General features: G+C 46.5%; 1 protein-coding gene across 1 annotated transcript; it reads left to right on the top strand.

Annotated features, from left to right (window-relative positions):
• The first annotated feature begins 11,853 nt into the window (after nucleotides 1-11,853).
• On the top strand, nucleotides 11,854-12,453 carry LOC134957476 (keratin-associated protein 9-2-like). Its single transcript, XM_063939435.1, has one exon. The coding sequence runs from the start codon at nucleotides 11,854-11,856 to the stop codon at nucleotides 12,451-12,453; it is 600 nt and encodes a 199-aa protein (XP_063795505.1).
• Nucleotides 12,454-16,260: the final 3,807 nt, after the last annotated feature.

Here is a 16,260-nt window from a genome sequence, read left to right on the forward strand (position 1 = left end):
ATAGAGTAGAATCCCCGGGAGGGTCTCATCAAATATGGTGCAGGGTATCACAGAGTAAAGGGTGAAGGGGCATGCTGGGTAGCCAGCCATGGGCTCCAAATCTTCTCGAATGACGTAGGAGAGCAGTTTATGATGCTAGTCATATAGTCCATGCGATAAACGTACCAAATACGGGCAATTATAGATTGCATGGAAGGCGGGACAGGGTTTTTCCAATCTGCAGCTAGTTGACATGTTGTTGCGGATACTATATGACGTAACAATTTATTTTGAAATTTGGTTAGTGTTGGTAGGTTTAAGGAGAGAAGAATGTATTTGGGGTCAGAAGGAATAGAGATCTGCAGTAAGCTAGATATAAAGTTAATCACTTCCCTCCACATATGCACAATTTTAGGACATGACCACCAGATGTGTAGGAAAGAGCCCTCTGCACCACATCCTCTCCAGCATCTATCCGACATATCCGGGTACATTTTGCTCAAGCGAGATGGTACATAGTACCATCTATATAATAATTTATAGACATTCTCTTTAATTCTAACGCAGATGGAACTAGACGCCGCGTTGCTCCAGGCCTCAGACCATTCCTCATCATCCAAAGCCGAGCCTAGGTCCGTCTCCCATGCTCTCTCATGGGGATCCCGCTGAGAGGGAGCGTCCCCAGAGAGAGCAGTATATAAGAGGGCAATTAGGCCCTTGGTCGTGTGACGTCTGAAACATATAGTCTCAAACGTGGTCAGGGATCTACTAGAGAGGACGCGGCCCATGGAGGAGTGAAAATGTCTGAGTTGTAAAAATTGATAGAAATATCTAGAGGGAATATCAATAGTTTATTGAATCTGAGAAAACTGTGGAAAACTAGTATCCCTGGTAATATCATTCAGATATAGAATACCTCTATCTCGCCAAGGAGCAAACAATGATTTATTTGTGCCAGGAGGGAATGTAGGGTTGTGTAATATTGGGATGATAGGGGGTGGGGTTGGGGCTAAGCCATATTTCCTATTAGCAAAGTCCCAAATCGTTAGTGAGCGGGAGACCACGGGATGGGATGCTATAGTCCTGGGGCGGCAGGATTTCGAAAGCCAGAGAAGAGAAGAGAGAGTAGAGAGACCCACCTCAGCGGTTTCTATAGCCACCCAGACTCTTTTAGATTCGGGGTTGCACCATTGTACACAATGTGAGAGCTGTGTAGCGAGATAATATCTTCTAAAATCTGGGATGCCTATGCCGCCACTAAAGGTGGGGCGTTGTAAAAGTTTCAGTCGGACACGGGGACGCTTATTCGCCCATATGAATTGTGACGTATGGAAAGGAGTCACTATTTCAAGTGACTTGAAGGCAGGAAAGCAATGCAACAAAGCAATGAGAAAGGCAAGTCAGATGCTTGGTTGCATAGGGAGAGGAATCAGTAGCAGGAAAAAAGAAGTGATAATGCCACTGTATAGGTCATTGGTGCATCCCCATCTGGAATACTGTGTCCAGTTCTGGAGACCCTATCTCCAGAAGGATATAAATACATTAGAGAGTGTACAAAGAAGGGCAACTAAAATGGTGCATGGCCTACATCACAAAACTTACCCGGAAAGGCTAAAAGATCTTAACATGTATAGTTTGGAGGAGAGAAGGGAAAGGGGGGACATGATAGAAACTTTCAAATATATCAAGGGTCTTAACAAAGTTCAGGAGGGAAACATTCTTCAAAGGAAAAGAAGTATTAGAACTCGAGGGCATACATTGAGACTGGAGGGGGGGAGGTTCAGGGGAAATTTAAGGAAAAATTACTTCACAGAAAGGGTAGTGGATAAGTGGAATAGCCTCCCATCAGAGGTGGTAGAGGCTAAGACTGTAGGGCAATTTAAACATGCTTGGGACAGGCATATGAATATCCTTACAAAGAATTAAGGTTAAAAAAGGGTTGAGATTGCCTAAAGGATAAAATAAAAAAAGGGGCAGACTAGATGGGCCAAGTGGTTCTTATCTGCCGTCAAATTCTATGTTTACAATGTATGGGGCAGCACTGACACAAATATAATTTGAAGCACATCATTCTTACCTAATTATGAATTTGTTAAATTGAGATTTAGATTCTCTCTCTCTCTCTCTCTCTCTCTCTCTCTCTCTCTCTCCACACATGTATATATATATATATATATATATATATATACTGTATATATAGCTATATATATATGAAAGGTAAATACCACTGACTCATCAAAAAATCTCCTTAACCATAAGAGCTAGGAACTTGCCATTTGGACAGTAGCTTGCTTTTATGACGTAGGCACCCACTAAGAGGGGATTTTCAAATTCCATCCACAAATGGGTTAAAAGGGGTGAGTTAATTATTGAGAATTCCCCCTTCACAGGGGAGAGTTCAGAAAGCCTACTTAGCCACGGTCTATAAAGAATGCATGGTGCCGGTGATACCAAGTTGCAGGAGGGAGGACACAATGCTTCCTTGCCAGTGGCAGTAGCAGAGCACTCCATTATTCAAATAGGGGATCCACATCAACTGCCACCCCTAAACACTGTCAAACACTGTCAAACATCGCTAAGTGTGGCTCCCCTATTTGAATAATGGACTGCTCTGCAACTGCCACTGGCAAGGAAGTGCAGCCTTATGGTTCAGGAGATTTTGTGATGAGTCAGTGGTATTTTCCTTTTATATATATAGATTTCAGATGTACTTAACTAAACTATTTCCAGTAAGGAGAGGATAGTGCCTAATTTATCAGAGGTTATCCTGTCACTAAACTAAACATTGCCGAACCTCTCAGAGAGCAAGAGATGGAAAGGAGACCTAGATATTTTGACTCTTAAATACATTAAAAGAAAGCTTAATAGTCAGCAACTGCTTATCTGCTGTGTAAAGGGTACTGACAGCTCTCCTAGTGATCTTAAGTGTTGTGCGAAAATCTTTACTTTTTTACCTCAACGGAGGAGCCCTATGGAGAGCGAAAAAATCAGCAAGGAGACCTAGAGCCCTTTTAAATATCTAGCCTATCCCTGCAAACCTTACAAATTTAACATACAACGGGCGGAGCTTGGCCAGTCATCCCAGCAGTTACAGCACTGAGCAGGGCAGCATCAGTGGCGGGATGAGGCAGAGGAGGAGGCGGATAATTCTCCTCAGCACCAGCATGTGCAGCACTGAGCAGGGCAGCATCAGAGGTGGGACGGGGCAGAGAAGGAGGCGGATTATTCTCCTCAGCACCAGCAGTTACAGCACTGAGCAGGGCAGCATCAGAGGCGGACGGGGCAGAGAAGGAGGCGGATTATTCTCCTCAGCACCAGCATGTACAGCACTGAGCAGGGCAGCATCAGAGGCAGGACGGGGCAGAGAAGTAGGCTGATTTATTCTCCTCAGCACCAGCAGTTACAGCACTGAGCAGGGCAGCATCAGAGGCGGGGCGGGGCAGAGAAGGAAGCAGATTATTCTCCTCAGCACCAGCATGTACAGCACTGAGTAGAGCAGCATCAGAGGCGGGACAGGGCAGAGAAGGAGGCGGATTATTCTCCTCAGTACCAGCATGTACAGCACTGAGCGGGGCAGCATCAGAGGCGGGGCGGGGCAGAGAAGGAGGCGGATTATTCTCCTCAGCACCAGCAGTTACAGCACTGAGCAGGGCAGCATCAGAGGCAGGACGGGGCAGAGAAGGAGGCAGATTATTCTCCTCAGTACCAGCATGTACAGCACTGAGCAGGGCAGCATCAGAGGCGGGGCGGGGCAGAGAAGGACTCGGATTATTCTCCTCAGCACCAGCATGCACAGCACTGAGCAGGGCAGCATCAGAGGCGGGACGGGGCAGAGAAGTAGGCGGATTATTCTCCTCAGCACCAGCATTTACAGCACTGAGCAGGGCAGTATCAGAGGCGGGACGAGGCAGAGAAGGAGGCAGATTATTCTCAGTACCAGCAGTTACAGTACTGAGCAGGCAGCATCAGAGGCGGGACGGGGCAGAGAAGGAGGCAGATTATTCTCCTCAGCACCAGCAGTTACAGCACTGAGCAGGGCAGCATCAGAGGCGGGACTAGGCAGAGAAGGAGGCGGATTATTCTCCTCAGCACCAGCAGTTACAGCACTGAGCAGGGCAGCATCAGAAGCAGGACGAGGCAGAGAAGGAGGCGGATTATTCTCCTCAGCACCAGCAGTTACAGCACTGAGCAGGGCAGCATCAGAGGCGGGCGGGGCAGAGAAGGAGGCGGATTATTCTCCTCAGCACCAGCAGTTACAGCACTGAGCAGGGCAGCATCAGAGGCGGGGCAGAGAAGGAGGCGGATTATTCTCCTCAGCACCAGCATGTACAGCACTGAGCAGGGCAGCATCAGAGGTGGGACGGGGCAGAGAAGGAGGCAGATTATTCTCCTCAGCACCAGCAGTTACAGCACTGAGCAGGGCAGCATCAGAGGCGGGGCAGAGAAGGAGGCGGATTATTCTCCTCAGCACCAGCAGTTACAGCACTGAGCAGGGAAGCATCAGAGGCGGGACGGGGCAGAGAAGGAGGCAGATTATTCTCCTCAGCACCAGCATGTACAGCACTGAGCAGGGCAGCATCAGAGGCGGGGCGTGGCAGAGAAGGCGGCGGATTATTCACCTTAGTGCCAGCGCTTTTCATCTCTTTGTGATTAGACTTAAAATTCTGTAGTGAAGCACAGGTATTCAGCTAGTACTGTATGCATGTGTGTATATTATCTATGTGTGTGTACACTGTATATTATAGATTTTTGCTTGATATTTTTTCTAAGTAATTTCATTTGAAGGTCTTTTTGTGTCAGTAACACAGATCTGGCAGAGTGACTGTAAGTAGTCCTATCATTCTTTTAAATCCAAAATCTGACATATCTCAGGTTATAATTAGCAGAAATAGCGTTATCTCCGCAGCTAGGTTCATCTTCCTCTCCCGCCGCACCACAGCTGCCACTCCCCTTCCCCAATACCTGCACTGGCTCCCATTCCCCTACAGAATCCTCCTCACACTCCTCCCCCTCACATACAAGCCATCTCTAATTCCACTGCTCCCTACATCTCCAACCTCCTCTCCCTTCATACTCCCTCCCGCCCCCTACGGTCGACCAATGACCGTCGCCTCTCCACTGCCCTGGTCACTGCTTCCCATGCTTGAGTTCAAGACTATGCCCGTGCTGCACCCCTTCTGTGGAATGCCCCCCCCCCTTTTCCATTAGACTCTCCCCCACTAAAAACCCATCTATTCATCAAAGCGTACCCTTCCGATACATAACCCAGTCCTGAGGCCGCTCCTCCATCCCCCTGTCCTGAGGCCGCTCCTCCACCCCCTGTCCTGAGGCCGCTCCTCCATCCCCCTGTCCTGAGGCCGCTCCTCCATCCCCCTGCCCTGAGGCCGCTCCTCCATCCCCCTGTCCTGAGGCCGCTCCTCCATCCCCCTGCCCTGAGGCCGCTCCTCCATCCCCCTGCCCTGAGGCCGCTCCTCCATCCCCCTGCCTCATGCCTTGAACATCTCTGCTTTGCTTAGATACTGCCATCAGGCTACCTCCCGCTTGCTTGTACCTCGTGTCATCTGTCTGTCGCCCCTTCCCACTAGATTGTTAGCTCTTCAGAGCAGGGCCCTCTTCCCTCTTGTTATCTAAGCCCTCTTCTCCTCACATGTCACTCACAGCTCTCTCCTACTCAGCGACCATCTTTACTGCTTTCTCTCCTGCTGGTAAAGGCTCATCTCTATCTATGCCGCCAGCCCCTAGTAGTACGATGATTACTCCCTCACTACTTACATCTAAGCTGTATTATGTATGAGAATTGTGCTGCTCTGTGTTACCTGTTCTCTATTTCTGTTATTTATTTACTGTAATGTAAGTTCTGTCTCCCTGTACTGTCCTTTGTACGGCGCTGCAAAACAATTGTGCCGCCCTATAAATAAAATGTAATAATAATAATAATAAATATCCCAATATACTGAAATGTGCCAAATCAGGTCACTTATCGCTACAATTGTGTGACCAAACCTCTATCTTAGTAGAAAAAACATAATTTATATAGCTAAGATTATTTTAATATCTCCTTTTAAAAGAAAAGCTATTGTATCTACCTTGTGGCATATTGTCAGCTAATGGGGTAAGCACATAGGCCCTGATTCATTTCGGAGGTGGATGGAAATTCAGTGTCGCTTGCAAACAGCATTGAATTTCCATCCGATTTAAAGGAGGGACATGCAGACGCCATCTCAGTAGAAGAGACGCCTCTTGCACGTAACTGGAATCCCACCACTACCACTGTCATCACAAGCTGGGATCCAACCGTCGCGATGTTACACGCAGACGGCCAGCTAAGTAAGTCATAGCTTGCGCAGGTGGCCTACGGAAGCAGGGGCTGTGACGCAGACCCTTGGCTCTCCCCTCACAGAAACGGGGGTGACACATACCCATGTTCAGGAATCCAGACCTCCCAGTCCGGTCCCCGCTGGAGAAGCACAGGGTCTGTTTAGTCTAATCTCTGGCAGGGAAGTAGAAAACTATACTTTATTTTCACCATAAGGCAGCGGTAATTATAATGACCCAAGTTTATAAGTCATCTTATTATCAACTGGGGAAAATACAAAGTTTCCTTCAAGCAAGGTATAACTATAAATACAATTACATAGAAGATAATATGTGTTTTGTGTATACAGCACAGAAGAGAAGTTCTGCATTGGTTGTTATAGAAACAAGTTATAATCTGACCTCTGGAGCCTGGAAGATGAATGAAAAAAATAAATGTAAATCACAAAAAAAAGGAAAGAAATAAAAAACAATGAGAAATGTATCCACACAGAAATGGACAAGAAATAATGTTTTCCTTCCTGTGGAACAGGTACAGAATGTGTGACTCTGTCACTTCGGAAAACCCTCCTAATTAATTACAACTTGGGATACGTTCCTCGGCTTGTTGGAGCCTTACTTATTTACTTTACATTTATCATTTATTTATACAGAGCCAGTGTATTATGTGGCGCTTTCACATTTGATATGAAATAAATCACAGTACTTTCCCTTTTGTGGAGCAGCAGCGCTCAAGACATCATGCACTAAGGTCGACAGCATGACATTATGCACTAAGGTCTACAGCATGACATCATGCACTAAGGTCTACAGCATGACATCATGCACTACGATCTACAGCATGACATCATGCACTACGGTCTGTAGCATGACATCATGCACTACGGTCTACAGCATGACATCATGCACTACGGTCTACAGTATGACATCATGCACTAAGGTCTACAGCATGACATCATGCACTACAGTCTACAGCATGACATCATGCACTACGGTCTGTAGCATGACATCATGCACTACGGTCTACAGCATGACATCATGCACTACGGTCTGCAGCATGACATCATGCACTAAGGTCTACAGCATGACATCATGCACTAAGGTCTACAGCATGACATCATGCACTAAGGTCTACAGCATGACATCATGCACTAAGGTCTACAGCATGCCATCATGCACTACGGTCTACAGTATGGCATCATGCACTAAGGTCTACAGCATGACATCATGCACTAAGGTCTACAGCATGACATCATGCACTAAGGTCTACAGCATTACATCATGCACTAAGCTCTACAGCATGACATCATGCACTACGGTCTACAGTATGGCATCATGCACTAAGGTCTACAGCATGACATCATGCACTAAGGTCTACAGCATGCCATCATGCACTAAGGTCTACAGCAGCGGTGGCCAACCTGTGGCTCTTGAGCCGCATGTGGCTCTTTCTCCCTCCGCATGTGGCTCGGCTGCCTGCTCCCACCTCCCGCTGCCCGGCACACTGCTCCCGAGTACAGCAGCAGTGTTTCTAAAGGGACCGGCTCGTAAGCCAAACAGAGCTCGCGGACTGACAGCAGCGATCCTGTTTGGCTGCTGGACTGCATTCTTTCATTTGCTCACGAGCCGGTTACATACTTAATATGCACAAGAAACTTGCTGAAGGGGAGGTGTGCTCTCTCCTCCCCTAAGGCTCAGAGGCGAGAGGCAGCTGTAGCCGCCCAGACCAGGCCACATCAGCTGCCCAGGCCAGCCATCAGCAGCAGCCCAGATCAGCAACAGCAGTGGTGAGCATAATTGGGGGGGCATTATATGTATGTGGCACTGTACTGGGGCATTATATGTATGTGACACTGTACTGGGGCATTATATGTATGTGGCACTGTACTGGGGCATTATATGTATGTGGCACTATACTGGGGCATTATATGTATGTGGCACTGTACTGGGGCATTATATGTATGTGGCACTATACTGGGGCATTATGTGTATGTGGCACTTTACTGGGGCATTATATGTATGTGGCACTGTACTGGGGCATTATATGTATGTGGCACTATACTGGCGCATTATATGTATGTGACACTGTACTGGGGCATTATATGTATGTGGCACTATACTGGGGCATTATATGTATGTGGCACTATACTGGGGCATTATATGTATGTGGCACTATACTAGGGCATTATATGTATGTGGCACTGTACTGGGGCATTATATGTATGTGGCACTATACTGGGGCAATATATGTATATGGCACTGTACTGGGGCATTATATGTATGTGGCACTATACTGGGCATTATATGTATGTGGCACTGTACTGGGGCATTATATGTATGTGGCACTATACTGGGGCATTATATGTATGTAGCACTGTACTGGGGCATTATATGTATGTGACACTGTACTAAGGCATTATATGTATGTGGCACTGTACTGGGGCATTATATGTATGTGACACTGTACAACGTGCCGAAAAATGGGGTTGTGACTCGAGGTCATACTATTATAAACATCATACCGAAAGATGTGTGCACAAAAATTGGGTGTGGCTTTGTGACAAATAGGCCAAGCCCCCTTTTTTGCATGCACATGATAATGATTCTTTCACTTGACTACAGATCTTTTCTGGCTCTTTGCCTCTAACTGGTTGGCCACCCCTGGTCTACAGTATGACATCATGCACTAAGGTCTACAACATGACATCATACACTAAGATCTACAGCATGACATCATGCACTAAGATCTACAGCATGACATCATGCACTAAGATCTACAGCATGACATCATGCACTAAGATCTACAGCATGACATCATGCACTAAGGTCTACAGCATGACATCATGCACTAAGGTCTACAGTGTGACATCATGCACTAAGATCTACAGCATGACATCATGCACTAAGATCTACAGCATGACATCATGCACTAAGGTCTACAGCATGACATCATGCACTAAGGTCTACAGTGTGACATCATGCACTAAGATCTACAGCATGACATCATGCACTAAGGTCTACAGCATGACATCATGCACTAAGGTCTACAGTATGACATCATGCACTAAGGTCTACAGCATGACATCATGCACTAAGATCTACAGCATGACATCATGCACTAAGATCTACAGCATGACATCATGCACTAAGATCTACAGCATGACATCATGCACTAAGGTCTACAGCATGACATCATGCACTAAGGTCTACAGCATGGCATCATGCACTAAGGTCTACAGCATGACATCATGCACTACGGTCTACAGCATGACATCATGCACTAAGGTCTACAGCATGAAATCATGCACTATGGTCTACAGCATGACATCATGCACTAAGGTCTACAGCATGACATCATGCACTAAGGTCTACAGCATGACATCATGCACTAAGGTCTACAGCATGGCATCATGCACTAAGGTCTACAGCATGACATCATGCACTACGGTCTACAGCATGACATCATGCACTAAGGTCTACAGCATGACATCATGCACTAAGGTCTACAGCATGACATCATGCACTAAGGTCTACAGCATGACATCATGCACTAAGGTCTACAGCATGACATCATGCACTAAGGTCTACAGCATTACATCATGCACTAAGCTCTACAGCATGACATCATGCACTACGGTCTACAGTATGGCATCATGCACTAAGGTCTACAGCATGACATCATGCACTAAGGTCTACAGCATGCCATCATGCACTAAGGTCTACAGCATGGCATCATGCACTAAGGTCTACAGCATGACATCATGCACTACGGTCTACAGCATGACATCATGCACTAAGGTCTACAGCATGAAATCATGCACTATGGTCTACAGCATGACATCATGCACTAAGGTCTACAGCATGACATCATGCACTAAGGTCTACAGCATGACATCATGCACTAAGGTCTACAGCATGGCATCATGCACTAAGGTCTACAGCATGACATCATGCACTACGGTCTACAGCATGACATCATGCACTAAGGTCTACAGCATGACATCATGCACTAAGGTCTACAGCATGACATCATGCACTAAGGTCTACAGCATGACATCATGCACTAAGGTCTACAGCATGACATCATGCACTAAGGTCTACAGCATTACATCATGCACTAAGCTCTACAGCATGACATCATGCACTACGGTCTACAGTATGGCATCATGCACTAAGGTCTACAGCATGACATCATGCACTAAGGTCTACAGCATGCCATCATGCACTAAGGTCTACAGCAGCGGTGGCCAACCTGTGGCTCTTGAGCCGCATGTGGCTCTTTCTCCCTCTGCATGTGGCTCGGCTGCCTGCTCCCACCTCCCGCTGCCCGGCACACTGCTCCCGAGTACAGCAGCAGTGTTTCTAAAGGGACCGGCTCGTAAGCCAATCAGAGCTCGCGGACTGACAGCAGCGATCCTGTTTGGCTGCTGGACTGCATTCTTTCATTTGCTCACGAGCCGGTTACATAATTAATATGCACAAGAAACTTGCTGAAGGGGAGGTGTGCTCTCTCCTCCCCTAAGGCTCAGAGGCGAGAGGCAGCTGTAGCCGCCCAGACCAGGCCACATCAGCTGCCCAGGCCAGCCATCAGCAGCAGCCCAGATCAGCAACAGCAGTGGTGAGCATAATTGGGGGGCATTATATGTATGTGGCACTGTACTGGGGCATTATATGTATGTGACACTGTACTGGGGCATAATATGTATGTGGCACTGTACTGGGGCATTATATGTATGTGGCACTGTACTGGGGCATTATATGTATGTGGCACTATACTGGGGCATTATATGTATGTGGCACTATACTGGGGCATTATATGTATGTGGCACTGTACTGGGGCATTATATGTATGTGGCACTGTACTAGGGCATTATATGTATGTGGCACTATACTGGGGTATTATATGTATGTATCACTGTACTGGGGCATTATATGTATGTGACACTGTACTGGGGCATTATATGCATGTGACACTGTACTGGGGCATTATATGTATGTGACACTGTACTGGGGCATTATATGTATGTGGCACTGTACTGGGGCATTATATGTATGTGGCACTATACTGGGGTATTATATGTATGTAGCACTGTACTGGGGCATTATATGTATGTGGCACTGTACTGGGGCATTATATGTATGTGGCACTATACTGGGCATTATATGTATGTGGCACTGTACTGGGGCATTATATGTATGTGGCACTATACTGGGGCATTATATGTATGTAGCACTGTACTGGGGCATTATATGTATGTGACACTGTACTGGGGCATTATATGTATGTGACACTGTACTGGGGCATTATATGTATGTGACACTGTACAACGTGCCGAAAAATGGGGTTGTGACTCAAGGTCATACTCCTACAAACATCATACCGAAAGGTGTGCGCACAAAAATTGGGTGTGGCTTTGTGACAAATAGGCCAAGCCCCCTTTTTTGCATGCACATGATAATGATTCTTTCACTTGACTACAGATCTTTTCTGGCTCTTTGCCTCTAACTGGTTGGCCACCCCTGGTCTACAGTATGACATCATGCACTAAGGTCTACAACATGACATCATACACTAAGATCTACAGCATGACATCATGCACTAAGATCTACAGCATGACATCATGCACTAAGATCTACAGCATGACATCATGCACTAAGGTCTACAGCATGACATCATGCACTAAGGTCTACAGCATGACATCATGCACTAAGGTCTACAGTGTGACATCATGCACTAAGGTCTACAGCATGACATCATGCACTAAGGTCTACAGCATGACATCATGCACTAAGGTCTACAGCATGACATCATGCACCAAGATCTACAGCATGACATCATGCACTACGGTCTACAGCATGGCATCATGCACTAAGGTCTACAGCATGACATCATGCACTAAGGTCTACAGCATGGCATCATGCACTAAGGTCTACAGCATGGCATCATGCACTAAGGTCTACAGCATGGCATCATGCACTAAGGTCTACAGCATGACATCATGCACTAAGGTCTACTGCATGGCATCATGCACTAAGGTCTACAGCATGACATCATGCACTAAGGTCTACAGCATGACATCATGCACTAAGGTCTACAGTATGACATCATGCACTATGGTCTACAGCAAGACATTGTGCTCCAAGGTCTACACAGCATGACATCATTGCGGGACCCCTCCTCTCCGGCAGCAAGTAGACTCGTGCGTACTGCCAGAGTCTACTGCACATTAGAGATGAGCGGGTTCGGTTTCTCTGAATCCGAACCCGCCAGAACTTCATGTTTTTTTTCACGGGTCCGAGCGACTCGGATCTTCCCGCCTTGCTCGGTTAACCCGAGCGCGCCCGAACGTCATCATGACGCTGTCGGATTCTCGCGAGGCTCGGATTCTATCGCGAGACTCGGATTCTATATAAGGAGCAGCGCGTCGCCGCCATTTTCACACGTGCATTGAGATTGATAGGGAGAGGACGTGGCTGGCGTCCTCTCCGTTTAGAATAGATTAGAGAGACACTTGATTTACTAATTTTGGGGAGCATTAGGAGTACTCAGTACAGTGCAGAGTTTTGCTGATAGTGACCACCAGTTTTATTTATAATCCGTTCTCTGCCTGAAAAAAGCGATACACAGCACACAGTGACTCAGTCACATACCATATCTGTGTGCACTGCTCAGGCTCAGGCCAGTGTGCTGCATCATCTATTATCTATATATAATATTATATATATCTGTCTGACTGCTCAGCTCACACAGCTTATAATTGTGGGGGAGACTGGGGAGCACTACTGCAGTGCCAGTTATAGGTTATAGCAGGAGCCAGGAGTACATAATATATTATATAGTGAGTGACCACCAGACACACAGTGCAGTTTATTTAATATATCCGTTCTCTGCCTGAAAAAAGCGATACACACAGTGACTCAGTCAGTCACATACCATATCTGTGTGCACTGCTCAGGCTCAGGCCAGTGTGCTGCATCATCTATATATATTATATATCTGTCTGACTGCTCAGCTCACACAGCTTATAATTGTGGGGGAGACTGGGGAGCACTACTGCAGTGCCAGTTATAGGTTATAGCAGGAGCCAGGAGTACATAATATTATATTAAAATTAAACAGTGCACACTTTTGCTGCAGGAGTGCCACTGCCAGTGTGACTAGTGACCAGTGACCTGACCACCAGTATATATAATATTAGTAGTATACTATCTCTTTATCAACCAGTCTATATTAGCAGCAGACACAGTACAGTGCGGTAGTTCACGGCTGTGGCTACCTCTGTGTCGGCACTCGGCAGCCCGTCCATAATTGTATATACCACCTAACCGTGGTTTTTTTTTTCTTTCTTTATACATACATACTAGTTACGAGTATACTATCTCTTTATCAACCAGTCTATATTAGCAGCAGACACAGTACAGTGCGGTAGTTCACGGCTGTGGCTACCTCTGTGTCGGCACTCGGCAGCCCGTCCATAATTGTATATGCCACCTAACCGTGGTTTTTTTTTCTTTCTTTATACATACATACTAGTTACGAGTATACTATCTCTTTATCAACCAGTCTATATATTAGCAGCAGACACAGTACAGTGCGGTAGTTCACGGCTGTGGCTACCTCTGTGTCGGCACTCGGCAGCCCGTCCATAATTGTATATACCACCTAACCGTGGTTTTTTTTTTCTTTCTTTATACATACATACTAGTTACGAGTATACTATCTCTTTATCAACCAGTCTATATATTAGCAGCAGACACAGTACAGTGCGGTAGTTCACGGCTGTGGCTACCTCTGTGTCGGCACTCGGCAGCCCGTCCATAATTGTATATACCACCTAACCGTGGTTTTTTTTTCTTTCTTTATACATACATACTAGTTACGAGTATACTATCTCTTTATCAACCAGTCTATATATTAGCAGCAGACACAGTACAGTGCGGTAGTTCACGGCTGTGGCTACCTCTGTGTCGGCACTCGGCAGCCCGTCCATAATTGTATAAACCACCTAACCGTGGTTTTTTTTTCTTTCTTTATACATACATACTAGTTACGAGTATACTATCTCTTTATCAACCAGTCTATATATTAGCAGCAGACACAGTACAGTGCGGTAGTTCACGGCTGTGGCTACCTCTGTGTCGGCACTCGGCAGCCCGTCCATAATTGTATATACCACCTAACCGTGGTTTTTTTTTCTTTCTTTATACATACATACTAGTTACGAGTATACTATCTCTTTATCAACCAGTCTATATTAGCAGCAGACACAGTACAGTGCGGTAGTTCACGGCTGTGGCTACCTCTGTGTCGGCACTCGGCAGCCCGTCCATAATTGTATATACCACCTAACCGTGGTTTTTTTTTCTTTCTTTATACATACATACTAGTTACGAGTATACTATCTCTTTATCAACCAGTCTATATATTAGCAGCAGACACAGTACAGTGCGGTAGTTCACGGCTGTGGCTACCTCTGTGTCGGCACTCGGCAGCCCGTCCATAATTGTATATACCACCTAACCGTGGTTTTTTTTTCTTTCTTTATACATACATACTAGTTACGAGTATACTATCTCTTTATCAACCAGTCTATATATTAGCAGCAGACACAGTACAGTGCGGTAGTTCACGGCTGTGGCTACCTCTGTGTCGGCACTCGGCAGCCCGTCCATAATTGTATACTAGTATCCAATCCATCCATCTCCATTGTTTACCTGAGGTGCCTTTTAGTTGTGCCTATTAAAATATGGAGAACAAAAATGTTGAGGTTCCAAAATTAGGGAAAGATCAAGATCCACTTCCACCTCGTGCTGAAGCTGCTGCCACTAGTCATGGCCGAGACGATGAAATGCCAGCAACGTCGTCTGCCAAGGCCGATGCCCAATGTCATAGTACAGAGCATGTCAAATCCAAAACACCAAATATCAGTAAAAAAAGGACTCCAAAACCTAAAATAAAATTGTCGGAGGAGAAGCGTAAACTTGCCAATATGCCATTTACCACACGGAGTGGCAAGGAACGGCTGAGGCCCTGGCCTATGTTCATGGCTAGTGGTTCAGCTTCACATGAGGATGGAAGCACTCAGCCTCTCGCTAGAAAAATGAAAAGACTCAAGCTGGCAAAAGCAGCACAGCAAAGAACTGTGCATTCTTCGAAATCCCAAATCCACAAGGAGAGTCCAATTGTGTCGGTTGCGATGCCTGACCTTCCCAACACTGGACGTAAAGAGCATGCGCCTTCCACCATTTGCACGCCCCCTGCAAGTGCTGGAAGGAGCACCCGCAGTCCAGTTCCTGATAGTCAGATTGAAGATGTCAGTGTTGAAGTACACCAGGATGAGGAGGATATGGGTGTTGCTGGCGCTGGGGAGGAAATTGACCAGGAGGATTCTGATGGTGAGGTGGTTTGTTTAAGTCAGGCACCCGGGGAGACACCTGTTGTCCGTGGGAGGAATATGGCCATTGACATGCCAGGTGAAAATACCAAAAAAATCAGCTCTTCGGTGTGGAGGTATTTCACCAGAAATGCGGACAACAGGTGTCAAGCCGTGTGTTCCCTTTGTCAAGCTGTAATAAGTAGGGGTAAGGACGTTAACCACCTCGGAACATCCTCCCTTATACGTCACCTGCAGCGCATTCATAATAAGTCAGTGACAAGTTCAAAAACTTTGGGTGACAGCGGAAGCAGTCCACTGACCAGTAAATCCCTTCCTCTTGTAACCAAGCTCACGCAAACCACCCCACCAACTCCCTCAGTGTCAATTTCCTCCTTCCCCAGGAATGCCAATAGTCCTGCAGGCCATGTCACTGGCAATTCTGACGAGTCCTCTCCTGCCTGGGATTCCTCCGATGCATCCTTGCGTGTAACGCCTACTGCTGCTGGCGCTGCTGTTGTTGCCGCTGGGAGTCGATGGTCATCCCAGAGGGGAAGTCGTAAGCCCACTTGTACTACTTCCAGTAAGCAAT

Source organism: Pseudophryne corroboree, chromosome 9, assembly GCF_028390025.1.
Source record: "Pseudophryne corroboree isolate aPseCor3 chromosome 9, aPseCor3.hap2, whole genome shotgun sequence".
Lineage (NCBI taxonomy): Eukaryota > Metazoa > Chordata > Amphibia > Anura > Myobatrachidae > Pseudophryne > Pseudophryne corroboree.